Raw genomic sequence first — 27,422 nt, forward strand, 5'->3', positions numbered from 1 at the left:
GCCGCGTCACGTGACCCCGGTAATTGGCACGGCGCGCCGCGCACTCCTCCGCGCAGCCCCCCGACCTGCGGCCTCCGGACCTCGCCGCCGCGCCGACCCCCGCCCTCCCGGTGAGCGCGGCGGCCCGTCCCCTCCCGTGCCCGCGCCGCCCCTCCCGCCGTTTTGGGGCCGCCCCTCGGCTCCTCGCTGTCGGGTTCGGGGGCGCCGCTGCCCGCAGTGCTGAGTCTGGCCGGGCCCTGGGGGAGGGGGGAAGAGAACTTGACCTTGGCCCCGCCCTTGGTGGCCGGCCTGCGCTAGGACCCCCAGCCCTGCGCGGGTCCGTCCCGACGAGCGCAGCATTTTGCGCGCGGGAGCCAGGCGCTAACGCTGGGGCCCGGCAGCGCTGCGGTTTCCCCTGGCAGACTCAGCCTGCCCGCACTGCCTTTCGTGGCCTGGGCAGGGGCCTGCTGCCCGTCGCCCTCTCTCGGGAGGGCCGCGGGACCCGCGGGGGCCGGGAGGTCCCTGCGGCGTACGCCTGCGGGACCGCAAGCATCCTCCACGTCTCAGGTCTTCGAAGGCCCCTTATGGACGGTCTTAACCGAGGTCTCCACTCACAGATGAGCAGATGAGGCCCTGAGAAAGGCTGGCCTGGCCTGAGGTCGCAGCTAGAGTGGGAAGAGCCCCCACCGCCAGGGAGAGGGACTCGGTACCTCTGAGCCCCCCACTCCGTCGCAGCCCCTCCCCACGCTTCTGGCTGCGCCTTGACAGACCCGTCTGCTTTGGTACTTTCCCCACTTGAGGGCCGGGGCCCCTCACCTCTGCCCGGGAAATACACATCCCTCCTCCCTGCCCTGCCCTCTGCCTTGACCGTGGCCACCTTCCCTTGGGTTCAGCAAACTGGAGCTGGGGTTTATTCCTGAGCAAGACTCATCCAGCTCTCGGAACGTGGGGCCAGGTGGGCCTGCGGCAGTGAGAATTCAGGCTCTGCTGCGGCTCAGCTTAGAGGTCTTGGGGGGCCCTCCCTGCTCTCTGTTAGCGGATTACTACAGCGTGCACGTTTTCCTCGCCGGGCCACCGCGGACAGGCCCTGTGCGTGGGAGCCTCAGGTCACGAGTTTCTGCAGTTTTGCGTTCTGGGGTTGGACTGGGCTGGGCATGCTGTGTGACTTTGTCCCCAGAAAGACCCCCTCAAGAACTACGTGGGGCAACTCCGCTGTGCTGGGCAGGAGATTGCACAGCGCTCCTGACTCTGGCTCTTTGCTGCCGCCCTTGACAATACTGAGCCCTCCAGGGCTCCTGGGTCCTCAGGCCCCTCGGGGTGGGGCTGGGGGAGGCTGGCTGGCTGGCTAGCTGCCCTCCTGCGAGGCCGGTTGAAGGCCACAGCAGTGTCCGGTGGCTGCCCTAGACTGTTCCGTGTTTGTAAAACACAGTGTTCCCGCACTGGGCTAGGCTGGACTCAGCCGGACTTCGTCCCTGCCTGGCCTGAACTGCCCCATTCCCCGGTGGGGTGGGGTTGGCAAACGGAGCAGCTCTGGCTGCAGCGCAGCTGATGGAGAGTGCTTGTTCCTGAGAGGAATCTGGGCTTGCATCTTGATGACCAGTGAGGAGGGCACAGACCCTGGGCCCACAGAGAGCCCTGTCACTCGCCAGCTTAGCTTCCTGTACCTCAGTTTGCCTGCTTATAAGGAGGGGCTTGTAGGGGTGCCCCACTCATGGACTGTCGAGAAGATTAACCAGACACAGCGGCTGCCCAGAATCAGTCTGCCCTGGCTGCGCGCTTGCTTTTTATCCCACCGAGATGGTCTTGGGGCCTAGTCTCCTTGGCGGTGGAATGGGGATGGTGAAGCGTCCTGGGTGCTTGTTTGGGTTCTTTTCACGCCCCAGAAGACTCCCCCTGTCCCTAAGGAGCTCCTGGGCCTGGTGGCCAGCTGGGTCTCTGGGGTCAGGTGGAGCAGGGTTGGGCCCTGGCTGTCTGCCTGCAGAGCCTGTGCCACCTGCTGCCCTGGGGGCTGAGCGGTCCTGGCCGTAGCGCCTGCACCACTGGCCAGTGGGGCTGGACACGCAGCCTGAAGATTCAGAGGCTGAGCGTGTGGGAGGGAAGCTTGGGGTCTTGGGGCTGAGTCCTGCTGAACCCGACTCTTCCTCCCTGTTCAGACTTAGCGCTGGTTGCCCTGAGGGCTGCCCCTCTCCCCACCCCCCTGGCTGTCAACAGTTTGGAGGGAGAGAGGCAGGACGGGAGGAGGGAGGCAGGCTGGGAGGGCTGTGTTCTGCCCTCCCATGGGGCTTGACCTTTTGTGGGAGGTCCAGCCGGTGGATTCCTGGGCCACTGGTTGAGCTGAGCATAGAGGCTGGGGGCGGGGGTTGGGGGAGGTGACCCGTTGGCTGCACACGCCTGGCTGGGAACGTTGGTCTAGGCAGGACCTGGGAGCTAGTTATACCCCAGGATGGACATTTTCTGGGGACTGAGCTGTGCAGGGGGCAGAGACTGCTTCTGCCTGCTCGACCCTGGTAGGGGGTTCTGGCCCTGCATTGGCTCACAGTCATAGGGGTGGGGGACAGAGCTCCTACTTTACACATCCTGTGTAGGACAGGGCATCACTGTCAACCCCCAGCCTGCCTGCACAGGAAGCTCTGGGAGTTCTCCAGGATTGAAGGAAGGTCTTAGAACTCCTTTCCTCTTGGGGAAGAGAAAGTTCCCCCCCCCCCAATTGGAAGTGCATCACTTAGGAATTTTCCCTGGGAAAGGCAGGTGACATGATGGGGTGAGATGACCTCCAGGTTCTGGTTCCTCCCAGCCTGGGGGGTTTCAGCCTGTATGTACCTCCCGGGCTGTTATCCATCCTGAGTGGCACTGTTCCTGAGTGTGAGCTCTGGGGAGGGTGTGGGAACAGGGAGGGTGGCTCTAGCCTGGGACCCTGGCCGGGGATGAGGCTGCCCTCCCTTCTGCCCTCTGCCACCCCTCTGGACCTTAGTCCTCCCTGCTGGGAAATAGGGCCATTGTGGAGGTCTGTGTCATGGGCCTCTGGGCTGTGCCTGGGAGAGGGGACACAGTCTGGACCAGTATTGCAATTAGAGGGAATCTCTGGTTGCTTTTGGTCACAATGACTGGAGACCCAGCAGGGCCGTGGGCCTCCTGTCATCCCTTGTACCCCTGCACTGCTACTTGCCAGACCTTTCTCCCTGCTGTTTCCTGACCAGGCATGGCACACCCAGCCCCTGTAAGACTCCCTGCCTAGGTTCCAGCGTGGCAGGCCTTTCGGCCCACTCCTTCTTGGGGCTACTGCCTGTACATGCCCTGCGACCCTCTGAGTGGGTTCTAGGACCTAGGCTGGGTGTTTCCCGAGGCAGGGCCTGGGTGGTATGTCTCTGCATGAGCCTCTGGAGACCTGCACGGATGGGGTGCAGGCTGGGCTGAGCAGGGCTTAGCAGGGCCAGGGCTCAGGGCTGCTCAGAATCTATTGATAGAGGTCATTGGACCTGGGTCTCCCACTAGGCAGTGAGCCCAGGCGGGCTGGGAGAGTGTCACATTCACTTGTCTCATCACTGCCCAGCCCAGGGCCATCGGTAGGACCGACAAGTGCAGACTGAGTGAACGAGTGGCCGTCAGAGCCTCCTTCTGCCCTGGTCCTGTCGTTTATGCCTCTCCCTCATTGCTTGTGTCCAGGATGAGTCAGCTGAGGCTGCTGCCGTCCCGGCTTGGGGCACAGGCCACCAAGCTCCTGTCTGCACGTGATGCCCTGGGGCTCAGCTGGCGCAACAGGTCCTCTGGACCTCCAGCCATCTTCCCAAGCAGCAGAGGTGGAGGTGGCTCCAGTTACATGGAGGAGATGTATCTCGCCTGGTTGGAAAACCCCCAGAGTGTCCACAAGGTCAGCACCCCTGCCCGCTGCATGGGAGGGAAGCCCCTGGGGCCAGGCTGTGCTGGGGTGGTGGGGAAGAGCAGCTTGCCTGCTATGTGACCCTGGGCAGGTTTCTTTGCCTCTCAGGTCCTCAGTCGTTCCTGTTTGTGAAAGAGCCTGTCCTCATGCTCGGGGAGGGAAGCCCGTTGCTTTCCTGTTTCTGAACCAGCCAGTGGGTGGTGGTCTCTCTTGAGAGGCCCTGGCAGTGCCCCGCTCAGCCACACCTGGGACCTGCCCTGCCCCTTGTGCTGTGCTGTCTCCAGATGGCCCTTGTATGTAATTAGGGGCATGCATATTTATGTATGCAGTGATCTGAGAAAATAAATATTTGCTGATGGTAATAAAAAAATTAAATCAGATGAGAGGGTGAAAAGTGCAAAGTGGAGTGGCTTTGCCTCCCCTTCACTCACACGCCACAGTCACGTGATCCCAAACCAGAAAGTATGACAGGTTACAATCAGAAGGCTCCCTCCCAGTCCCTCCCATCTGTACAGTTCCACCATCCCCCAATCTGTTCTTAGTTTCTTCTGTGTCCTTTCCAAGACTGTCTTTAGGTAAACTTATTACAGACTTAGATCTGGACTTACCCCCTTTCTCACAAATAACATACAGCAGGCACCGTTCTGCCCCTTGCTTTTTTCACTTGGCGGCACATCTCCAGGATCTTCCCAGGTCGGCACATACGGAGCCTTGTTCTCTTTGTCCAGCTGCATAGTCATCCCACAGTACCGGTTTACTGCAGTGTGGCTGTCGCGGATGGTGCTGCAGCAGTAACCTGGTACATTCGTCTCGCACGGGCACGGCTGTCTGTAGGGTAATCCCCCGTCGTCGATGCCTGGGCCCAAGAGGATCTGCATGTGTAATTTTGACGGGAGTTGCCAAATTGCTTTCCACAGGGATTGTACCAGCCGGCGCTTCTGCCCGCCCGGCGTGGGAGCGCGCGGAGGAGAGCGCGGAGCTCCTGCTGCACGCTGCTCCTCTGCCTTCGTGTCTGCGCAGAGTAGCAGGCCACGCTCCTCTGCGCTGTTCACTTTCCAGCGTATCTGGGTGATATGCCATATCCACAATACTGAATGCACCTTACTTTTTTTAAAATTTCAGAATATTAAGGAGTTACAAAATTTTTTGCACCTTTTTTTTAAGACTGTGTAATCTTCCAGATTCTAAATGTATAATCATTATTTAACCAGTTTCCCTATTGATAGTCACTTAGGTTGTTTTGACATTGTCATTTTTATAAACAGTCCTGCGGGGAACTTCCTCATATGTACATCTAGGCACCTTGGGAAGGCCTTGAGAGCAGTGGTCTCCAAGAAATACCCAACGCCCAGCTTGGGCCAACCTCGGCTCCTCCCAGGCCCTGACCTGGCTGCATTCTTGCTTCTGCTCTGCCTAGTCCTGGGACAGCTTCTTCCAGAAAGCCAGTGAGGAAGCCTCTTCTGGCTCTGCTCAGCCACGGCCACTGTCCGTTGTCCATGAGAGCAGGCCTGTGGTGTCGAGCCGGACCAAGACCAGCAAGCTGGTGGAGGACCACCTGGCAGTGCAGTCCCTGATCCGGGCCTACCAGGTGAGAGGAGATTGAGGCCAGGCTGGGAGGCTGCACTGGCTCCTGGGGCATGGCCAGGGGCTGGGGGAAAGGGGTCTCGCTCAGCTCCAGCGGCATCTCTACAGAGAGCTCTTCTTCCAGTCTCCTACCAGTGGTACCCACTTCTCTGGCTGGTCTTTGTCACATTGTCATTCAGAGCACTTACCAAGCCCTGGGTATTTTTTGTGCGTACTGATTTGTTTGCTTGGGCTCTGTCTCCTGGAATGTCTGTCTTGTACACACCATGCCCCAAGTACCTGGAAGAGTACTTAGTAAATAATCAATTCCAGACATGTTGAATGAAGGGTGAGTAGATTGACCCTTGTAGTGTCTGTTTTCTCCTTTAGACTGGGCATTCCAAGATAATAGGGACTGGTATACAGCAGGTGCTTAGTTTATGGAATGAATGAATAGTTCTAGAAACAGCAGCTCCTTCTGGAGACTTAGGCTGGGCCCCTGCCCTGTCAAAGAGACCTGATGACGTTCCGTGTTCCTGGTCTTGATTGAACAGGACTACTTGGGGGCTGCTCGGGGGTCCGCTGGATCCTGAGCACAGTCGTGTGGGATCTCTCTGGGAACGGCAAAGTGCAGAGGGAATGCTAGGGGATCCTGGGCCCTTGGCAGGGGCTCCGTGGGGGGAGCAGCACGTTGCGCAGGCCTAGGCTGCAGGGGCATTAGCAAATGGAAAGGGCACCCTCTGTGCGGGGTGGGACGAGCTCTCCGCACAGTGCTCCGCTGTGCAGCAGTGGTCCCCGGATGGAAGAGGGGAGGCGAGCAGGGCTGGGCTCCCTCGCTGGCCTGAGTACCTGTTGCTGCAGGCAACCTGGGAGCTAATAGCAGCTAGTTGCATTGTTTTTCCTGGCTGGCGTAGAGAAGCAGAAAGTTGTCTAACCACTGACTTTGACAGTGAAGAACGGGAATGGAACTGTGTTAAATGCCGAGTAGCGCTGGGGGTGCTGCCTGAGGGCCTTGTCTTCTAAGCACAGTTCTCAGCTCTTCAGCAGCTCTTCCTTCTTTAATTAGCCAAGACCAGGCATTAGCGAGTCCTCCCAGCAGGGTGGTCCCTGGATGCAGGCTGTCGCTGTCTTCTGCCTGGTGTGGGCAAGCTCCCCCCAGGAGGGCTGCGGCTGCACACAGGACAGGTGAGGCACAGGGTTCTGGTTTACCTCACCTGCACACTACTGGGAAACACCACTGTGGTGTTATGGACATTTCCAACCGTTTGAAGGTAGAAGAAGAGGGATGGTGACATCCCACGGCCAGTCTCTGTTTTCTCCTCCACCTCAATCCCCACCCCCTGCTGGATCATTTTGAGGCAAATCCCAGATGTCATCATTTTATTCATGGGACATTTCAGTATGTATTTCTAGAGGTAAGGGCTCTTGAACAAATGTGCCATGATATTCTCATATCTAAAAATAATGCTAATACTTAATACTAAATATGTAGTTGATATTCATGTCGGCCTTTTGTCTTAGGATTTTTTAATTGGTTGTTTGAAGCAGGAATTGGAATAAATCCACAGGTTGCCATAGATCTGTTGATATGGCTTGGAGGTCTCTTGTACTCTGCTAGTTTCTCTCTTTTTGTTTGACTTCTCATTTTTTGTGGAAAAACCAGGTTGTTTGTCCTATGGAGTGTTCCTGAGTCTGGATTCTTCTGATTGCATCCCCATGGTGTCATTTCACCTGTCCCATTGTCCCATGTAGTTTCTGTTCATTGGCAATTAGATTTAGAGGGTAGATTGCCAAGGAATTTGACTTCTTTTTTCAAAATTGGCTTCCTGGTGGTGATGGTGATGGCACTTCAGCAGTTAGCAGCCACGGACATTCATTTCCTAGCTCTGTTAACTCATTGGGGCTTGCAAAACTGGTGATATTCCAATTCTACTTTTCCTTCCTTGTTTATTACCTGAAATCCTGCTATCAGGAGAAACTTCTCTTTGTCAGCTCTGCTTATCACACATTTTATAGGAAAGGCAGGCTCACTACTTGAGTTTTCCTTTTATTGACTGATTTTCACGATTATGAGGTAGTTCCCTAGCAGCCTCCAAAGGTGACCAATGAAGTTTTTTCTTCCTTTTTCAGATCCATTTGAATGCATGAATTTAAACATATTTGATCAGTTCAGTGTGTTGTAAATATACTACCCTTGCTGTTGCTCAAAATGTGTCCTTATTCCCAGCCCTAGTGGCATTGGAGCACTCCCTTGATGTCTGGCATAACAGGATGTGCCAAGTGCAGCTTGTTCATTTCTGCCCAGCCCCGGAACCATCCAGGTCTCCAGATGGGGATGTTCACTGCTTTTGTTTTGGTCATTACTTCTGGGCCTTCTTAGTTGTCAGAGCCAGAAATGTGTATTTTTTAAAAAGCTAGCATACATTATGCATTTGTACTGCTGCTTCTACATACTTCAAATGCAGGACTCAGGGTTTGCTCTTGACCTCATCAATCTTACCGTCTCCTTTTAAAGATGTCAAAAATAGAGGTCCTCAAAGACGTCAATACAAGGACTTGTTTGGTTTTCCCATAAGCTCCACGTAACAGTCTTAGAATAACAATGGTAGCACTGTCACTACTGATTGGTAACAGAAAAGAGTTTATGAATTTTTTTCTTGAAGTTGTTTTTCTTTAGGGAATATTGTATTAGTTGGTTGGAATAGTTCCTCTCTGTGTAGTTATACCACTAAATGGACATACTTACTTATTTGTTTCATTTTACTTTAAATTTTTAAAACTTATCTTTTTATAATAATGTAAAGTATTTACAGGGTTCCAAAGTCAAATCTTCAAAGTAAGAAATATTCTTAAAAGCCTGCCTTCTAGTCCTGCCTCTCCAACCTGTTGTGCCCCATCCCTATAGATGATAATTTTCCTTATTTTACGGTTTTCTTATTTTAAGACTTATTCTTCTAGTGCATATATTGTATGTGTACAAATACATGCAAAATGCATTTATTTACTTGTGTATCCCCTTTCTTGGCTAATGGGTAGTTCACCACACACTTTTCTAGAATTTGCGTTTTTGCTTAACAGTATTTTGTGGAGACGACCCTGCAGTATCAGATGGGGATTTTCCTCCTTCTTTTTAACAGCTCTGTCGTCCCCACTTGTGGATTGCCCATGTCCACATGCCAGTCTCCTGTTGATGGACAATGGGGACATTTCTAGAATTTGACTATTACTAATAGTACTGCAGTGGGTACCTGTGTGTATGGGTCTTGTCTGGTCTTCACCAGGTGTACATTGTAGTTTTAAACTGGGTTGAGCTCCTGCCATCCTGGTGGCCATGGCTGGGATCTTGTCGGCAGTAGTGCAGTGGCTGTGGGGTGGAGGCATGGAAACTTGAAAAGCCGAAGTGGGAAGTGAGGGGCCTGGGCCCAGAACCTTGGCCTTGGCGAAGGTCTATCCAGCCGGCCCCAACTCTGCCTGCCCTCTTCCTTCCCCCAGATCCGGGGCCACCATGTGGCCCAGCTGGACCCCCTGGGCATTCTGGATGCAGACCTGGACTCCTTTGTGCCTTCAGACTTGATCACGACTATTGATAAATTGGGTGAGAGTTGGGACCCTTCCATGTTGCCATGGCAATGATGGTTGGGTGGCTTAGTGAGGGGCTTTTGGGCCCTGAGGTGCCTCAGGGTCCATGCAGCCCAGGCAGCAGCCACAGGCTTCCCTCTGACCTTGCCTGTGTACATGTCTCCAAGAGGGACGGCCCCTCCTCCCCAGCTGGTGCCCATGCTCAGCAAGCTTGAGAGCCTTGTCTGAGCCCACCCTTGTGGCAGCAGAGCCACGCTCTGGCTCTTGGCCCTGCTCCCCAGGCTGGACCTGGAGGTGGGTACTGGGGAGACTGAGGGCCCCACCTGGGTCTGACCTCCCTCCCCACTCTCTGCTGCCTGGGCTCTGCTGTGCCACCTCCTCCAGCCTTCTACGACCTGCAGGAGGCTGACCTCGATAAGGAGTTCCAGCTGCCCACGACCACCTTCATCGGGGGCTCCGAAAGCACCCTCTCTCTGCGGGAGATCATTCGGCGCCTGGAGGTGAGCACAGGCAGGTGTGCCGGCCACTGCTGATGGAGTTCTCTGGAGTGCACTAGAAGGGGTGCAGGTGCACTCCGGAGAGCCCCGGACACCGGGGCTGTCGCCCCTCTTCCCGGCTCCTGGTGGAGTCCCCACCTGTCCCCCCAGAGCACCTACTGCCAACACATTGGCCTGGAGTTCATGTTCATCAACGACGTGGAGCAGTGCCAGTGGATCCGGCAGAAGTTCGAGACCCCTGGTGTGATGCAGTTCTCCAGCGAGGAGAAGCGGACCCTGCTGGCCCGCCTGGTGCGGTCCATGAGGTCGGCCCCCCTGACGACCTGAGTGGCTGCAGGGCCTGGTCCCAGGCTCTACCTGATGTCCCAGGCCCTGGCTAAGAAACTAGGCGGGTGTCTGGCCACGGAAGGCAGGACTGGATTGGCCTCCCTCCCACCCCCAACTTCCCCCCCCGCCCCACCTCACTGTGGAAAGGCTTTAGGAGGAGTGTTGGGACCAGGTGCTCGGACAGTTTGGCCAAGAGCTGGTCAGGTGGGCAGGGATGGGGCTCCAGAACATGACAGCAGGGCGCTCTGAGCAAGGGCAGAAGGCACAGGAAGTGGCTGTGGGAGTTGGGCAGAAGGCGGCGTGAGGGTAGCAGCACCTCCTGGCTCTGCCTGCTGGGCTCCCCGAAGCTGGGTCTGCCCGGGCCGAGGAGCTTGGCGGAGCACCTGGCCCAGCTGCCGTGTGCACAGTGGATTCCTGAGCAGTGGGCTGTGGGCTGGAGCCTGCACTCAGCCGGCGGAGGTCTCTGGGGGTTGGCAAGGGAGCCCTTTGCATGTGGCTGGAGGACAGTGGGAGCGGGTGGGGTCTGGCTGTGAAGAGGAGGAGGGTGGCAGCAGGAAGGGGTTCAGGCAGAGGCTTTTGGTTCGCCTGGGAGGGCCCAGCCTCCCCTGACCCTGTGCTCCTTGTTGGTGGGACAGGCGCAGTGTGTGCGGTGGGTCCTGCACCACGCAGACGCTGGCGGTGGTGGCCTCGAAGTTCCTCTGTCCTGGGTGTTGGGTTCAGAGCACTCATGAGCTTCCCCCGTGAGCCCCAGCCCCGTCCTTCTCCCCCCTTCCTGTCTCCTCCCACAAGCAGGTTTGAAGACTTCCTGGCCCGGAAGTGGTCCTCAGAGAAGCGGTTTGGCCTGGAGGGCTGTGAGGTGATGATTCCGGCCCTCAAGACCATCATTGACAAATCCAGTGAGATGGGCATTGAGAATGTCATACTGGGGATGCCACACAGGTGGGCCTGCACCCGGCCTGCCCACCTCCTCCGGCCTTGGGAGGGAGAGTGGGACGGCAGTCAGAGCAGGGCCTTGGTGGGAGCTGCCAGCAGAGGGGTGGCCTGGAAAGTTCCCACAGACCCTGCGCCTAGCCTGCTCCTCCCAGAGCCACACTGGGCCAGGGACTAACTTGTTCTCTGAGGCTCCTTTTCCCTCTGGCTTTGTTACCGCCATTCCTCGGAGGGCTGGGATTTCAGAAGGAGGTGCATGGTGCTTCTTGAGGTTCCTGTGGACAAGGAGTTGGGCAGAGGCTTCTCCCAGGAAAGTGAGGGCAGGGCCTGGGCAGGTGGCCCAGGCTGGCCACCCTGGAGGGAGGTCTCTGGAGATGAGCTGAGGGTCTCTGCCCTATCTGCAGGCTGCCTGCCTGTTTCCCTTGACCCTGATGAAGACTTGGAGGGTTTGCCACGCAGCTAGGTTTACCTCTGAGCCTGAGCCCGGGGACTACTGAGGAATGCAGCGTGGGGGACAGGGGCCATGGTGGCCAGGGTTTCTGCTGAATGGGGCACATGAGGATGTGCTGAGCTGTCTTGAGACAACATCCACAGGCTCCCCTATGACCCAGGGAGCTGCTTGCGGTCAGGCCAGCCCAGGGCTGCACCAGCATGAGGGGCATTCAGGTGCATGGTGGGGACATTCAGGTGCATGGTGCAGAGTGTCCCATCCTGTGGTTGGCCTGCCAGGAGCAGGGTTTGTCTGTCACAGGCTCTGTGCTCTGAGGGTCTGGAAATGCCCAGTGTCCGGTCAGAGGGACAGGCAGAGCTGGCCCTGTGGCCCAAGGTGGCTGGGATACTCAGGGCTTCTGGTCTTGGGCTGATAGAACAGCAGGAGAGGGTGGCGCTTGGTGGCCAGGGGTGGCTTGAGGAGGGCTCTGGGAATGGGGCTGTTCCAAGCCAGGCCAGGCCCCCAGAGTGGGAGAGGGGACTCTTGTAGGCCCACAGAACAGGGATAGGCCAACCTGGAAGAGGGCTGCCCCCATCACAGGGCCACATGGGGCTGGTGGGCTGTGTGGGGCGAGTTTGAACCACCTCTTGCGTCCCCATCAGGCTGGTGCCCACGCCCAGTTAACGGCTCCATGGGGAAGTTCAGGCTGGGCAGGAGAATCCCTGGTCCCTGGCTGCCCTCCTGTCCTCACACCCCAGACCTCAGCTCCCTGGACAGGTCACCAGAGGACCAGTCAGTCAAGGGACAAGACTGACCCTTGACTTGAGGGTCAGCCAAGTCCCCTGTCCTGTCCTGCTGCTGGCATCACGGTCACAGAGGGCTGCGTGTCAGTGGCTGAGCATCAGCAGATTAAGCCGAGGGCAGGGTGGAGCCAGGGCACCGGGCTGGGCTCAGCTTTTGGGTGGAGGTGAGTGGGCAGCTGCCATGCGGCTGGGTGGCCCTGCTCCTGAGGGCCTCTGGCTGTGACGTGCTGGGCTGTCTGCCTGGAGGCAGCTGGCTGGCCGGGCCACTCCCTGGCCTCATAGACTGAGGCGGGATGGGAGGGCTGGGCCTCACTTGGGCTCCACCAGGGAGGGGCCCCACCCCACATGCTGTCTCGGGTAGGTCCCAGGTGATGCTGGGCTGGTGGGGGGCAGCCTTTGTGCCAGGTGAGAGCCCAGCCCCCTCTGGCTCCAGGGGCAGATTGAACGTGCTGGCCAATGTGATCCGCAAGGACCTGGAACAGATCTTCTGCCAGTTTGACCCCAAGCTAGAGGCAGCAGACGAGGTGTGTGCCACGCCTGGTCCCGGTGCCCCTGGGGAGCCTGGTATTTGGGAGGGGGACTGCGGAGGGCTGGGCCGGGGCTTCCAGGCTGAGACGGGCGTCATGGTGCACAGCGTGGAGCAGAGTGGGGGAGAGGGGCCGCATGCTTGCGTGAGGCCCTTAGGGCTCTTTGGAGCAAGGGCTGCAGTTTGTGATAGCTGGGAGGGCCCTTGGATGATCTAGGCCAACCTCTCAGGCTCTAGCTAGGGAAACTGAGGCCCAGAGAGGGGCAGGGGGCTGCCAGAAGTTACTTCAGCTTGTGGGCCAGGAGGGCCCCTCGCTCATTTGCTTGCCCAGGAGAGTCTGGGAGGGCAGGGCGGCATCCTGTGCCCTTCAGTCTGCCGAGGGGGCCTGGCCTGCTCCCGCCCTGCCTGGCACGTGCGTGCCCCACGCACTGCCCGCGGGCCTTGGCCTGGCCCGGCCCCAGCCCGCTCTGCTGGCCCTGCCCCTCGCTCTCTGCCTCTTTCCAGGTCCCACCCGTCTCCCTTCCGCTGATTCTCCTGGTCCTCTGGGCAGTGGGCCTGTCACTCCCTCCTCTGTGTCCCTTTGCTCCCAGGACCGTCCATCCCCCCGCCGTCTCTGGCCGCCCTGCGTGTACGTGTGCGTGTGCGTGTGCGTGTGGGAGTGTGCATCCAGAAACGTGCCCCACAGGTGCAGACGCGAACTGGTCGAGTACATCCTCACGTATAAGAGGCCGCAGGAGCAGCTGTGGCGCTGTTTGGCACCCACTGTTTTCACTTAACAAGTCGCCATTGTTTCCTGCCGGCACCTGTGAGCTACCCCAGGCTTCTCAGAGCCGCAGAGTCTTTGGGCGTTAGGGGGCGAGGAGGTCCTTGCTCACAGCCTTGCTCACGCGTGGGCAAGGATACTTGTTAGATCTGTCTGAGAAACAGTGGCTGGAGCCGAGGCGGGACAAGAGCTTGCAGATGTCGGTGAGGCCGCATGGCATGTGCCGGGGCCACGGGGCCTCCCGCGCCCTCCCTCCCTCGGCTGAGCCTTTCCCCTTCGCCAGCGAGGCAGGTGCAACGAAAGGCTTCCTTGTCATGCATCTCTTTGTTATGAATTTGATAAAGTGTCTTTTCACATGTTTTGGAGCCATTTGCATTTCTTTTTCTGTAATTCTTGTTCATGGTTTCTGCCCATTTTCCTATAGGGTTTTGGGGCTTTAGCTCAACTGATTTTGAGGATGTTTTGTATTAAGGAAATCAGCTGCTTGCCTGCGTGTGTCTTATTAACATTTTTCTCAGCTTGATTTTTCTCCCCTAACACTGTGCATGGATTTGCTCCCCGATGACAAATTTATTGGATCTTAGCTGTTTTATCTTTTATGTTTTCTAGGCTTTGGATATTGTTTAGAGAGTAAGCCTTCCCTACTCCGAGATCATAAAACATGTCACGTTTTCTTCCGGTGCCGTGCTGGCTCTGTCAGTCGTGTGCGTGTTGCTAGCCTGCTGTGAGGGGTGGGGCAGGGACCCGCTCTTGCATTTCCCTGGAGGCCTCAATGCTGGCACTTAGAAGTCATCCTGCATCCCCTGCTGCCGCTGCCACTGCATGCGGGATGGCCCTCCTTCCGGTGCTTTAATCCTTTCCTGCGCTGTGGTCAGTGTGCCGGGAGGACACAGGTTGAAGGTGCCGAGGGGCTCTGAGGGCTGGCTCGTCTGTGGGCTCTGAGCCAGGCCCTGGGGCAACCCGCCTTCCTCCCTTAGGCCAGCAGAAGGGGGAGTGTGCGGGCAGCGCCCGCCTGTGGGCTTGAGCCTCTACCTGGCTGGTGTGGGAGGGGTGGGTTCGTCACATGCCCACCTCCACCTTCAGGGCTCCGGGGACGTCAAATACCACCTGGGCATGTACCACGAGAGGATCAACCGTGTCACCAACAGGAACATCACTCTGTCACTCGTGGCCAACCCCTCCCACCTGGAAGCCGTGGACCCTGTGGTGCAGGGCAAGACAAAGGCAGAGCAGTTCTACCGTGGGGACACGCAGGGCAAGAAGGCGAGCTCGCAGGCTGTGGCGGGGCCTGGGCCTGGGCCTGGGCCTGGGCCTGGGTCTGGGTGCTGTGGGGAGGGCTCTGAGGGCCGGCGCCACATCTTCACAGGGCAGGTGGCAGGTCTGGGCGTGCAGGTTGGGGCACGGCCCTCCTGGCTCACACCCTGCCCTGCAGGTCATGTCCATCCTGGTGCACGGGGATGCTGCCTTCGCTGGCCAGGGCGTGGTGTATGAGACCTTCCACCTGAGCGACCTGCCGTCCTACACCACCAACGGCACCGTGCACGTCGTCGTCAACAACCAGGTGAGGGTATGGGCCGCCCCGGCTTCGTGAGCATCGCCCCATCTTTGGAGATCCATTCAGGGAGCTGAATTGCTGCCTCAGTGATGCACACATCCCTATGTACCCCGGCACATGGGTGTGTACACGTGCCTGCATACACTGGTACATGCACGTGTATATGTGCACACGTGCCCACGTACACCTGCACGTGTATACGTGTACACCGGAGAAGGTTGTGAGGGCGAAAGGAGTCCACGAGTAACGGGTGCCTGGCAGAGGCTGCTGTGGACTGGGTGTTCCCTTTAGCTCTGCATGAGCGGGTTGGTCTTAGGACACAGGGATCGCGGCGCCCTGCTCTAAGGCAATCACAGCTTATCTTTTGATCCTAGAAAATCCCGTGCTAACTGCCTTACTTGCATTAAGTCATTTAATCTTCCTTGAATAATCCCGAGAGGCAGGAATTTACTGAACCCTTTTTATAGATGAGGAAACTGCGGCTTTGGGAGTGTAAGTCCCTGGCCCAAGGTCGTGTGCTCAGTAACTGGCGGGACTGGGGCTGCCCAGGCCCGCGTCCCTCACTACCTGGGTGTAAGACGACTGGCAAAGGGGCAGGTGAGACCCCCCTGTGCTGCTGCCTGCCGTGGGAGCTGCTGCCACGTCTAATTGCAGGGCTTTCCCCGACACCCCACAATGTCCCCCGACCCTCCCCAGCTCCGAGACCCGCCCAGTCTCTGCGGCCCGCACCATCTGCCTCGCTCCAATAAACAGAGCGGCGCCGCCTTCTGCCTGCCTCTGCAGATTGGCTTCACCACGGACCCCCGGATGGCCCGCTCCTCGCCGTACCCCACCGACGTGGCCCGGGTGGTCAACGCGCCCATCTTCCACGTGAATGCGGACGACCCAGAGGCTGTGATATACGTGTGCAGCGTGGCGGCCGAGTGGAGAAACACCTTTAACAAAGACGTTGTCGTGGACCTGGTGGGTCTGGGGGTGCTGAGGCCCAGGCGGGGGTAGGTGGCCCGTCCCTGCGTGCTGAGCTGGCCAGGTCTCCAGCATCGTCAGCACTCGGGGCTGGGAGCTCTTCTTGGATGGGAGATTTAGTGCCACCAGGAGCAATCTGTGCAAAGCCCTAGGGTTGGGACCTTCATTCAGTGACAGGTGATGGTGGAGCCCTCAGGGCCCTCAAGGTGTGTGCCCTGGCCCATGTGCCCAGTTTGGCAGGGGCAGCGTTGGCCACTTGGTGTGGGGCAGGACCTGAGGCCCTGTGGCTGCCCCTGCAGGTCTGTTACCGCCGGCGTGGCCACAATGAGATGGACGAGCCCATGTTCACGCAGCCGCTCATGTACAAGCAGATACACAGACAGGTGCCTGTGCTGAAGAAGTACGCGGACAAGCTCATCGCCGAGGGCACAGTCACCCTGCAGGAGTTCGAGGTTGGCAGGCGGGCTGCGTGGCCACCAGGACAAGCCTCGGGTGGGGGCCCTGGGGCTGATGTTACCAGCCCAGTGCTGGGGACTCAGGATTTAAAGATGTAGTGAATATGGTCTTTGTCCCCAAGAGCCCCTGGTTACCAAAGGGGACAGAAAACTAAGGACACAATTATAGCTGGGTGAAACACAGTGAGCACTGCGATGTGGGGGAAGCCCAGCCACAGGCAGGAGTCCAGGAAGGCTTCCTGTAAGAGGTGTCCCTGAGCCAGGGTTGTCCCCACAATTATCTGTGACATGTTAGTCCTCCTCCCTTCAGAGAGCTCTGAGAGCAAGGGCTGTGAGTCTTCCCTGGGTCTCCCCCAACCCCTTGCCAAGCACACAGCAGGCCCACCTGGCTTGGGGTACCTGTCCGAGATCCCCCTAAACTCCGAAACTTTGGCCTCTAGCCAAAGACAGCCCCCAAGCCAGCAGACAGAGAGTTCTAGGGTGCCCGCTTCTGTTCAGACCTTCATCCTGGTTGTAGGAGGAAATCGCCAAGTACGACCGGATCTGCGAGGAGGCTTACGGCAGGTCCAAGGACAAGAAGATCCTGCACATAAAGCACTGGCTGGACTCCCCCTGGCCCGGTGAGCGAGTGCGTGGCTCGGGGCGCCCCTGGGCCTCAGGGTCTGGCCCTGGCACCAGGACTGGGATGGGCTGTTGAGGGCGGCCACTGCCCAGCGCAGGGGCTAAGACCTGTGTCCTTGAGACTGCCAGGCTGTGTGGGGACGAGTTCTGCAGGTCCACGGTGGCATCGCCCTGGGAGCACGCGTGGCCAGCGCCTCCTGGAAAGGGAGGCGGGGCCAGATGGGGAGGAAGCCCTGGGGGCAGGCGCTCGGCCATGTGCTAGCTGCAGCTCCGCGCTCTGCCGTGCTCAGAGGGCCTCCCTGTCGGGCGGGCTGGGCTAGGTCAGCAGTGACCCTGGGGACCAAGGGCCGGTGTGGGAGCTGCAGGTGTGGCTGTCCAGCTGCCGCGGGTTCCGAGGTGGGCTCAGGGTGAGTCCAGGTGCCAGCGGTGCTATGAAGCCGAGGGCCCCTTAGGCCTGGGGGGACAGGCTGCCCAGGGACCGGAGCTGCCACTGCAGGGGCTTGGATGGAGCTTCTCTCCCTCTCAGGCTTCTTCAACATGGACGGGGAGCCCAAGAGCATGACGTGCCCGGCGACAGGCATCCCTGAGGACGTGCTGACCCACATTGGCCATGTGGCCAGCTCTGTGCCCCTGGAGGACTTCAAGATCCACACAGGTGAGGCTGTACAGGCTCCAGCAGGGGCCACTGTCCCAGTGCCAACACTGTGCCCGGCAGGGAGGGCAGTTGGGACGCCAGGGGAGGGGCATGCGTGTCCCTGTGGGGTGCCTGCGGCAAGAGCACTCTCAGGGTGGGCACTGGAGCCGGGCAGGTGCGATGCCACGCTCGCAGTGGGTGCCGGCCACTGGTCCTAGGTCGGCACCTTGGGTTTTCCAGATGCCTTTGCCAGGGCGTGGCTTGTCCAGGCGTGGAGCAGGGAGGCGGAGGCTTCCCGAGGGGGCGGTGGGTCTGGGCTATGGGCAGGACTCTGCGGCAGGGAGGACAGGCTTGCTGGTGTCTGGGTGGGACAACCCCACCACTCTGGGGCTGCTGGGCTGTGGGTACTCCTTGACTGCACCCCCTCTCACCCCCGTGGCCCCTGTGGCCTTTGCTTGGGAAGTCTGGAGGCCCACGGCTGTGTTGGGTCCTTCACAGTGGGCGTGCAAGCCCAGGTGTCCTGAGGCTCCCGCCAGTGGCTGAGCGCCTGCTCTGTGTGTGTGTCACGGCTGGTTGTGTGCATGCGTGGGGCCGACGGGAGCACGGCAGAACAGCACAGGCCAGGGGGCCCGGGGCAGGTCTGAGCACCATGGCAGTTGTGTGGTCCTAAATAAACGACTTCCCTCTTCTGAGCCTCAGTCTCCTCCTCTGGAGAGTGGGAGTCTGCCTCCTCCCTGGGGTGGCTTTGTGCCAGGGCAGTGTCTGGCACAGGGAGGCGGCCCCTCGTGTTGGCCGTGGGGGTGCCTGGTGCTGGGCGGGCCCTGCTCTGTGGGGGGTGCGCACAGGACACACGTGCACCCTCCCCAGGCCCACGCGGTGGCCAGCCCTGCAGCCCTCCCAGGCGGGTGGCCAGCCCTGCAGCCCTCAAGCCAGCCCTTCCCTCCACAGGCCTGTCTCGCATCCTGCGGGGCCGCGCAGACATGACCAGGAATCGGGCGGTGGACTGGGCGTTGGCAGAGTACATGGCCTTCGGCTCCCTGCTTAAGGAGGGCACCCATGTGCGGCTCAGCGGGCAGGACGTGGAGAGGGGCACGTTCAGGTGAGGGCACGTGGTCTCCTGGCCCAGGGCAGTGGCCTTGTCCCATTGAGCCCATTCAGGAGTTCCGAGTCAGCATGGGAGATCTAGAGTGGAGCCGGCTCTTCCTCCTTTTCCTGACCTGGGGGACCCCAAAAAGGGCCCTTGTCTGGCCGAGATCTTCACTGGAATCACATCAGCAGCCCCGGACTCTGCTCTCAGGCCAAGTCGTCAGGGGGCCTCTGAGCCACCTGTCTGTCCTCCATGGGAGCAGGTGTGCGGAGCTGACTGCTGGGTCCACTGTCAACTAGTATTAAGCTTGTGGTCACCTCTGGTCCTCAAGATCTTTTTTTATGCCGTGTGTGAACTGCTATCAAGCCAGCCTTCCCTGTTTAATTTGTTTGCAGTTGACGTTTTTTAATCCAGATGGGGACTTACACTTGCCAGTTGTCCATGTCACGTCTCCTTTGGTCTGGGGCCCTCAGCGTTTTGGATTCTGACTTGTTCAGATCCACATATGTTACGGAGCCAGGGTGGCGTGGCTTCCAGGACGCAACAGCTTGGCTTTCTCATGTCCTGGTTGCTCAGCCCCGCCGGCCTTGCTCCGGCCAGGGGCCCAGGTGGCTGCGATGATTCTCTGAGCCGCACGTCATCCTTGCCAGGCGTGGGCTTCACCTAGGCGGCCTCCTTACTGCGCCAGCCTCAGGCGCTGCACAGCATTCCTGCTGGGACAGGGCAGGGGAGACGGTAAAGGGGCCAGCAGGGTGCACAGGGACAGTGCCCCAGGAGTGTGACCTCCTAGGTCTCAGGCTCCACCCAGCACCCCGGAGGTCTCATCAGGTCCCTCTGTGGTCAGAAGCTGTGACTCAGGGAGGTGCCACAGCTCGCAAGTCCTGCCCCAAGACCTGCCGCAGCTGTGTGTGGGCGCGGCAGGCAGGGGCAGCGCTGGGGAGGCTCCGCGGGACAGCCCGGAGGCTTTCCACGGCCTTCCTGGTGCCGTCCTGTGGGACCCTGCAGGTTTCCTGGGACAGTGACGAAGGCTTGCCTGCCTCCTGCCGCGGCCGCCCTGCTGTGGGTGAGCAGGTGCCAGCCCCCTGCCCGGTCTGTCTCTCCGCAGTCACCGGCACCATGTTCTGCATGACCAGGAGGTCGACCGGAGGACGTGCGTCCCCATGAACCATCTCTGGCCTGACCAGGCCCCCTACACCGTGTGCAACAGCTCCCTGTCGGAGTACGGAGTCCTGGGTGGGTCCGAGCTCTGCCTGCAGGTCAGGTGGGCCCTGGGACGCCTGGGGAGCAGAGACAGGCCAAGGTCAGGGCCCGGGAAGGGCTGGAGAGGCTCAGAGGCCCCTGGGGAGGCCAGGTCAGGGTCTGGCCCTGAGGCTGTGGCTGGGCTGCCCCCACCTGAGGCCATGTGGAGGAAGAGATCTGTCCCATCTGGGCCTCGCAGGGATCCAGCCGGGGCCTTGCTTGCCTGGAGGGGGACTCTGTGGGTGCCAGAGCCCCTTCTCTGACACCAGCCACGCTGGGCCCAGACGGGGAGCGGCAGAGCCCACCATGGCCACAGCCGCCAACTGTCGCCGGCCCTGGCCCGGCCACCCTGCACTCCTGAGCCCCGCCTCACCTCCTCTGCCCTGCGTCCAGCAGCCCTGCACTGCGGTCCCGTCCTGGGCTCCAGGCTGTCCCGACGGCGTTCCCTGGACACACTGTCCCGCGGCTCATCAGCGGGCTCGCTTTCCCCTCGCTGCCTTCCCGGGAGGACGGCCAGGCCTCCGGGAGACGCAGCTGGGGCTGTTCCTGCCCCGGCTCCTCAGCAGCTCGGCACGTGTTTGGGGGAGTTCCTCTTGGCAGATGGTCCCTGCTGCTCCCCAAGATATCTTTATTTTTATTTTTTTTTGAGACAGAGTCTCACTCTGTTGCCTGGGCCACAGTGCTGTGGCGTCAGCCTAGCTCACAGCAACCTCAAACTCCTGGGCTCCTGTCTCAGCCTCCCGAGTAGCTGGGACTGCAGGCATGCACCACCATGCCCGGCTAATTTTTTTCTATATATTTTTAGTTGGCCAATTAATTTATTTCTGTTTTTAGTAGAGGCGGGGTCTCACTTTTGCGCAGGCTGGTCTTAAACTCCTGAGCTCAAACGGTCCTCCCACCTCAGCCTAAGATTACAGGTGTGAGCCACCGCCCCCACCCCAGGATATCTTTAGATACCGATTTAGATAAGGCTGGACCTGGCCACATGTGAAGTCAGGGCTTAGGGTAGCATCTGCAGCATGTTGCCCGCTCCCAGGAGGGACATGCTTCTCTTTGAGTCCCAGGGTATCCCTGGGCTCTTCCTGGCCTGGGAAGGATGGGTGGGGGCAGGGAGGGTGTGCTGAGACAGGCTGGGTTTGACTGGAGCCACTGCCACTTGGTGACAGTGTACAGCAAGCTCTATCTTGGTGTTTTCTGTTTAGGCTTTGAGCTGGGCTACGCCATGGCCAGCCCCAACGCCCTGGTCCTCTGGGAGGCGCAATTTGGCGACTTCCACAACACAGCCCAGTGCATCATCGACCAGTTCATCAGCACCGGCCAGGCCAAGTGGGTGCGGCACAACGGCATTGTGCTTCTGCTGCCCCACGGCATGGAGGGCATGGTGAGGGCTGTGGTGGTGGCTGGTGGCCCAGTGGGCTCCGGCAGGCCTGGGATCGGTGGGATGGACACTGGCCCCTTCTGGGTTGGGTGGTAGATGCCTTCCAGGGTCTGGCAGCACCTGGGCCTACATACCTGTGTGTTGCAGCTGCTGAGATGATACCAGCAGCAGAATTAGCCGCCACGTGAGAGGGCTTACTGTGTGCCGGGCACTGTTAACGCTTTCTCTGTGTTAACTCTTGCGGTCCATACAACAACTTAATGAAGTAGTTCTTGTTCCCACTGGCCTGAGGAGGAAAACTGAGACACAGAAAGGTGGGGCAGCTTGCCCAAGGTCACACAGCCAGTAGCTGGGATTTGAACCTACGCTGTGCAATACTGCCTGTCCTCTGGCCCCCTCCTTTGTGACCTGCCTATGCAGCCACACTCAGCGTAGAGGGAAGGGGTGCAGGCTGGGTGCACCCTGGGGTGGGGAGGAAGGAGCAGAGTGTCATGATGCCACTTCCTAGGCATGTGGCCTGACCAGGGGTGGGAGACAGGCAGGGGACAGGAGGAGCTGGCAGTGCTAGCTCAGGGCAGCAGAGAGCAAGCAGGGTGGGCCGGCCACTACCGGGTCTGTGACCCAGGGCAAGGCCTTCTGTGCCCCTGGAGGGTCAGGCTGCAGTGCACGTCCCTAAGGTCCCACTCAGCAGGGCCTGGTCGTCTGGGCAGGACTCCACAGCGCCACACGCCCAAGCGGCACACGCCCAAGCGGCACACGCCCAAGCGGCACACGCCCAAGCGGCACGTCCAGTTCTTTGCACTCTGCGCTGCTGCTCCTGCTGCGGAGTCCCCGAGACTGGGAGCTCCTTGAGGAGAGGCGTGACTGCTCGCGGCCGCCCTGCCGTGAAGGCAGCTTCTCAGGGAGGCGTGGGGGCCAGGCCGGGCATGGAGGGTAGGCCAGCCGGTGCCTGTGGTGCCGGGTCCGTGGGCTGCCCCCACGAAGGGGTGGCTGGTGGCCGTGGGACAGGCCACCTCCATCCCTCGGGAAGCCAGCCTGGAAACCCGCGTGGGCTCGTCTTGCCCTCACGGCAGAGGGGCCCCTGGTGAGGCCCAGGCTGCCGGGGCTGCGGGCTGCAGGGTCATTCCCTGTCTGCCTGTGCCCTCCCGGGCTCGTCCGTGAAGAGGGGTAAGGGTGTCTCCCCCACGGGCTGCCGGCGAGGTTAGTGAGTGATGCAGGCGGGGTCCCTGGAACTACGCCTCATGCACAGCACACGTTCAGGCGTGGCAGCTGCTGTTCCAGAATGTTCCAGAGAGTGTCTCAGTGTGGGCCTTTCGCTTTTCCTCCTGCTTTGCACATTCACGCGCTGGGCCTGGCAGACCTCACCCCGAGGGTCCGGCTCTTCCCCGCGGTCCTGGTACTTTCCTGTGGTTCAGACCCCAGAGCGAGGGCACCTCCGCCAAGAAGCCCTCCAGACTCTGCCCTGAGCCTGGGGTCCTGTTCTGTCCTGCGTCTGTCCCATGGGGCCAGCAGGGGCGTGGCGTTTGCTTTCAGGGCCCGGAGCACTCCTCAGCGCGGCCCGAGAGGTTCCTGCAGATGAGCAATGACGACTCGGACGCCTACCCCGTGAGTGCCCAGGACGGGGGCGCGCCCTGCTGTGCCCACGGGGCAGGTCCCGGGCGTGGTGCAGCAGACAGCCACCCCAGCCAGCGCGTCCCGTCCCCACAGGCGTTCACCGAGGACTTCGAGGTGAGGCAGCTCTATGACTGCAACTGGATTGTGGTCAACTGCTCCACGCCGGCCAACTACTTCCACGTGCTGCGCCGGCAGATCCTGCTGCCCTTCCGCAAGCCGGTAAGTGTCCGTCCGTGTGGCGCGGAAGCGGGCCCTGGCCGGGCGGGCAGCTGGCAGCTGGGCGTGTGTTTCCCTTCCAGCTGATCATCTTCACGCCCAAGTCTCTGCTGAGGCATCCAGAGGCCAAATCCAGCTTTGACCAGATGGTATCCGGTACGTGCCTGCCTGGGCGTGTGGGGCAGCCCACATCGGGGTGGTGGCCGGGGTGGGGCCTGGTGACCCTGGGGTAGCTTCTGCCCTGAGGCTCTTCTGTCCTCCCCTCTGCCTGTGGCTCTGCTGGCCCCACAGCAGCTCCTGGCACAGTCCCCGCCAGCCAGGGGCTTGGGAGGTTGGCGTGGTGGCTGGCTGAGGCGGGCCAGTTTGGGTCACTTGGGCTGAGCTTCAGGGCCAGAGGTGAGCACTGGGGCCACTTACACCCTAGCCGGGCTGGCTGAGGCCTGGCGGAGGTCTGCCAGGCTAGCAAGGCACTGAGTATCATTCATTTATTTGTCCATTTTTAAAATTGATGAGCCAAACAGACATTATTGGCCCTGGATACCTGGTGTCCCCTCCAGTGGCCCTCAGCCTCACATGCCTGGGAGTCAGGGTCAGATAAAGTGCCTGAAGGTGCTGAAATGGAGATGTGACTCAGTGGAGAACCAGAGAGGGACAGGTGTGAGGCTGGCTGAGCGGAACGTCTTGGAAAATGGTCCTGGGCTGCAGGGGAGGGCCAGGGGCTGGCCAGGAAGGGCCTCGGCGCAGACAGGCATTGGTTTTGTGTCCCCGTGTGTTTGGCTGTCCCTCTGGTGTGGGCGGGCAGCTGAAGTGGCAATTCAGAGCTCCAGCCTTGAGGCTGGACTGCCTGGGCCGACTGCCTGGCTTTCCTCCTGGGCCCTGGCAGCCGTTTGCCCTCTCTGCCTCAGCGTGGGGACGCAGGGATGTGGGGACTGTCAGCAGCCTCCTGAGAGGTTTTGTAGCACGCCTGACCTGGTGCCTGGCACGTGGTGTGAGCTCAGGAGGGAAAGTGGACAGGCTTGGAGATGGAGGCTCGGCTGCAGGGTGGAGGGAGGAGGGCTGTGCAGCGGCCTCCTGCGACACTGCTTGGTGATGGGGCCAGAGTGCCACGCAGGCCTGGGGCAGAGGATGATGGTACCAGAGGGGTCCATCATGTCGCCTTCTGCGTTCCCTTCGGGGCCATCCCTCTGGCACCCCAGTCCCCATCACCTTAAGTGGCGCTGCTCCCAGGGCTTTGCCCTTGGCTGCTTCCCTGTCTCCCCTCCTCTCGCTGTGGCATCTCAGGGTGTCAGCTGCCCCTCTCCACCTTTTGATCAAGAGATGCCCACTGCAGCCACAGGTTCAGGCCTGGGGTTGTCTTAGTGGCCAGAGAGAGCCGGGCAGTGCGGGCCTGTCTCCTGCGCTGTTGAGCCCCTGGGTAGCAACGCCCCGTCACTCCTCCAGGGACCAGCTTCCAGCGGGTGATCCCTGAAGGTGGGGCTGCGGCGCAGGCTCCCGAGCGGGTGCGGCGGCTCATCTTCTGCACGGGGAAGGTGTACTACGACCTGGTGAGGGAGCGGAGCAGCCAGGGCCTGGAGGAGCAGGTGGCCATCACGCGCCTGGAGCAGGTGTGCCAAGCCCCTCGCGTGGCCAGAGTGGTGGGCAAGGTCCCATCGCCAGCCCCGGCCCTGGGCGGCGTGCCAGGCAGGCCAGGGTGGGGGCTGGCGAGGGTGGGCAGGCCCTGTGGCTCCCGTCCTGAGGCCCTGGGCACACTGCCCCTCCCTGGCTATGTTCCCCTTCGTTCCTGCCTCCCCAGATCTCGCCCTTCCCCTTCGACCTGATCAAGCAGGAGGCAGAGAAGTACCGAGGCGCGGAGCTGGCGTGGTGTCAGGAGGAGCATAAGAACATGGGCTACTATGACTACGTCAGCCCGCGCTTCACGACCGTCCTGAGCCGCGCCCGGCCCATCTGGTATCTGCCTGGGGTGCCTCTGCTGGGCGGGAGGGCGGCCCACCCGGGGCGGGCGTCGTCGGCACCGTGTGCAGAGAGCAACCTCTGCTTGTTCTGTAGCCAGAACCGAGCTAGAGAGCCCGCTGCGTGTCCAGACCTGCCGTGTGGCCCTAGGCCGGCTGTGTGGCGGGGCCTCAGGCTCTTCAGCTCTAGGCAGGGCGGTGCCGGGCTGGACGCGGTGTGGCGCAGTCCCCCAGGGGCTCGCACGCAGCGGGTGTTGGGTGTTGGGTGTTGGCGCGGCTGTCCTTGGGAAGGCGGGGAGGGGCGTGAGGAACTCACGAGGAGCTCTGCGGGGCATTTGCCCCCTAAGCCTTATTTGTAGCCTCGTTTGTTGTCCTTGAGGACAAGTCTGGTGGCACCGAGGTGACAGTTTCTCCTCCCGTTCTGTGGCTGGGTATCAGCCTGGCCCTGGCCCGCAGCTCTCTGGGGCGGTGCGGTGCTGAAAGGCAGGGCCCTCGGCCCCGCCCTGCACCTTCCTCAGACGCTGCCCCGCAGTCCCGGGAGGGTGCAGACCCGCCCCGGCCTGCCCTCAGCCCGGCTCTCCTCCTCCAGGTACGTCGGCCGCGACCCAGCAGCGGCACCGGCCACAGGAAACCGGAACACTCACCTGGTGTCTCTGAAGAAGTTTCTGGATACTGCCTTCAACCTCCAGGCCTTTGAGGGCAAGACGTTTTAGAGCTGGGCGAGGCCGGCGGTGGGCGCAGCTGGGGACGCAGGTGGGCAGGGGCTGCAGGCCGGGAGGAAACAGGCTCTCCTGGTGGTGAGGCCGGGGGCAGGCCCGCTGGCTTGGGGGGCGTGCCAACCTCGGCCTTCGCTTTTGTTTCAGCACCTATCGGGGCTGAGGAAGCCAAGGGGTCTGTAGAGAGGATGCGGTTCTGGAATGTTCCCCCAGCGGCTCTGATCTTTCTGGAATTGCTCATGTGGCGTCTGCATCTGTGTTGTCTCAAGGACACGCCGGAGCCCCGCATCTTGGCTCTCTCCCATCCTGGCAGGCCCGGCCACCGCACCCTGTCCTTGTTCCCTGCAGATGCACAGGGAGGTTGTCTTTCGTGCTCTTAGAACCAGGCGTTTCAGCAATAGCAACCAGAAGAAGCAGGGCCATGCTGGGTGATTTATACGTGCTCTGTTTTACGGGGCGTGTCCTGAGATGTGTCAGCTTTCGTGTGAAATGCAGCCAGCAGCCCATGTGAACTAAAGTAGAAAACCAAATAACAGAAATAAAAAAGATGTTTAAGAGAAATTTGCTGTTTTCATTTCATGCTGTAAAGTCCCGGGAGAGGCAGATGCTTGAGGCGGGGAGTGGGGGGAAATCATGGCGGGGATAAAGCAACCCACCCCGTGGGAGAGCTTGCCTTTGAGCACCAGCGAGTGCTTGCAGGTCTCCTGGCTTCTGCACTCCTGAGCCTTTCGCTGGTCTTGCTGCCCTGGGAAGACGCAGGGAGAGCTGTAGCAGAGGGAGGGCGCTGGGCCCTCAGGGCGTCATGTGTCCTTTCTGCCCTTCTTGGAGCTCCTCCGCGTGCTAGACGTCGGGCCAGGGTGAGCGGGGTGTGTCTGCGTGCGGGAGTCGAGCTGGGGTGACGTGCGCACAGTTCGGCTCACTGGGTTATGAGTTGTGTCGGCAGTTCTGGAGTTGGGAGAGCTGCGGAGTGCTGTGGGAGTCAGGGAAGGCTGGCTTGGAGAAGGCAGAGGGAAACAGAGATTGGTGGAGCAGATGCAGAAATACTGACCGTGGGGTCGGCTCAGGGGCAACCTAAAGGAACAGTTGGCTTGAGCTTGAACAGGGGATGTTAAGTCTCATCAGCGTCCAGAACAATTTGTTGAGGTACACAGCGAATCCTGCCTCGGGAGTATTCTAAGTGGCAGAAAGTAAAAATATTTACATCCCCCATCCACAGTGTGTCTGCTCCGCCCTGGGCCTTCTGCTGGACATTATGCATATATAGCCTTCTCTATGGCTTTGCATGTTGGGAATGTGCCCATTTTACAGACGAAGAAATCGAGCTTCATGTAAAGTTATTTGCCCAAGGTCACTTGCTGAGGAAGTGGTGGTTTTAGGCTTGGCCTCTGTCCACAAGACCACATGGCTTCCCATGAAAGAATTCTTCCGTGTCATGCATTCCTGGCCCCGTGGAGATCCAGTGCGGCCTCACTGCTAGTGCAGGAAGGCTGCAGACAGGCGGTGAGGGACCTCCTGCAGGGAGAGGAGCAGCCCCATCACCAGACTGAGGGAAGCCAACCACATAAAAAGGGCTCCAAACCCTATACACATATGCATTGACACTGGGAAACAAAATGAGCTCGTGGAACAAATAAGGCTTTAAATGAACTATAATAACTTCAGAGGGCAAGGAGAATATTGCTACCACAAAACAATAGCAAACTATTTAAAAACCGATT

At 60.0% G+C, this 27,422-nt stretch overlaps 1 protein-coding gene across 1 annotated transcript; it reads left to right on the forward strand.

The window, feature by feature from the left end:
- Positions 1–26,265, forward strand: LOC105860127 (oxoglutarate dehydrogenase L). Its single transcript, XM_076010303.1, has 24 exons — positions 1–110; positions 3,643–3,847; positions 5,274–5,444; positions 8,912–9,014; positions 9,383–9,498; positions 9,646–9,800; positions 10,615–10,761; positions 12,419–12,509; positions 14,358–14,537; positions 14,707–14,835; positions 15,613–15,792; positions 16,095–16,247; positions 16,768–16,870; positions 17,398–17,526; positions 18,454–18,604; positions 19,698–19,825; positions 21,034–21,212; positions 22,743–22,814; positions 22,917–23,042; positions 23,123–23,195; positions 24,480–24,643; positions 24,832–24,986; positions 25,578–25,741; positions 25,852–26,265. Exons 2-23 carry the CDS (start codon positions 3,644–3,646, stop codon positions 25,699–25,701), a joined length of 3,033 nt encoding a protein of 1,010 aa, XP_075866418.1. The 5' UTR covers positions 1–110; position 3,643; the 3' UTR covers positions 25,702–25,741; positions 25,852–26,265.
- Positions 26,266–27,422: the final 1,157 nt, after the last annotated feature.

This window comes from Microcebus murinus, chromosome 14 (genome assembly GCF_040939455.1).
Source record: "Microcebus murinus isolate Inina chromosome 14, M.murinus_Inina_mat1.0, whole genome shotgun sequence".
In the NCBI taxonomy this organism is placed as follows: domain Eukaryota; kingdom Metazoa; phylum Chordata; class Mammalia; order Primates; family Cheirogaleidae; genus Microcebus; species Microcebus murinus.

What these genes read in the sequence shown, in the direction of transcription:
- LOC105860127 (XM_076010303.1), top strand. Translation starts at nt 3,644, where the DNA reads ATGAGTCAGCTGAGGCTGCTGCCGTCCCGGCTTGGGGCACAGGCCACC. An exon ending in ACGTCGTCGTCAACAACCAG is followed by an intron (nt 14,836 to 15,612) that starts GTGAGGGTATGG and finishes CTGCCTCTGCAG; the next exon opens with ATTGGCTTCACCACGGACCC. An exon ending in CCCACGGCATGGAGGGCATG is followed by an intron (nt 21,213 to 22,742) that starts GTGAGGGCTGTG and finishes GTTTGCTTTCAG; the next exon opens with GGCCCGGAGCACTCCTCAGC.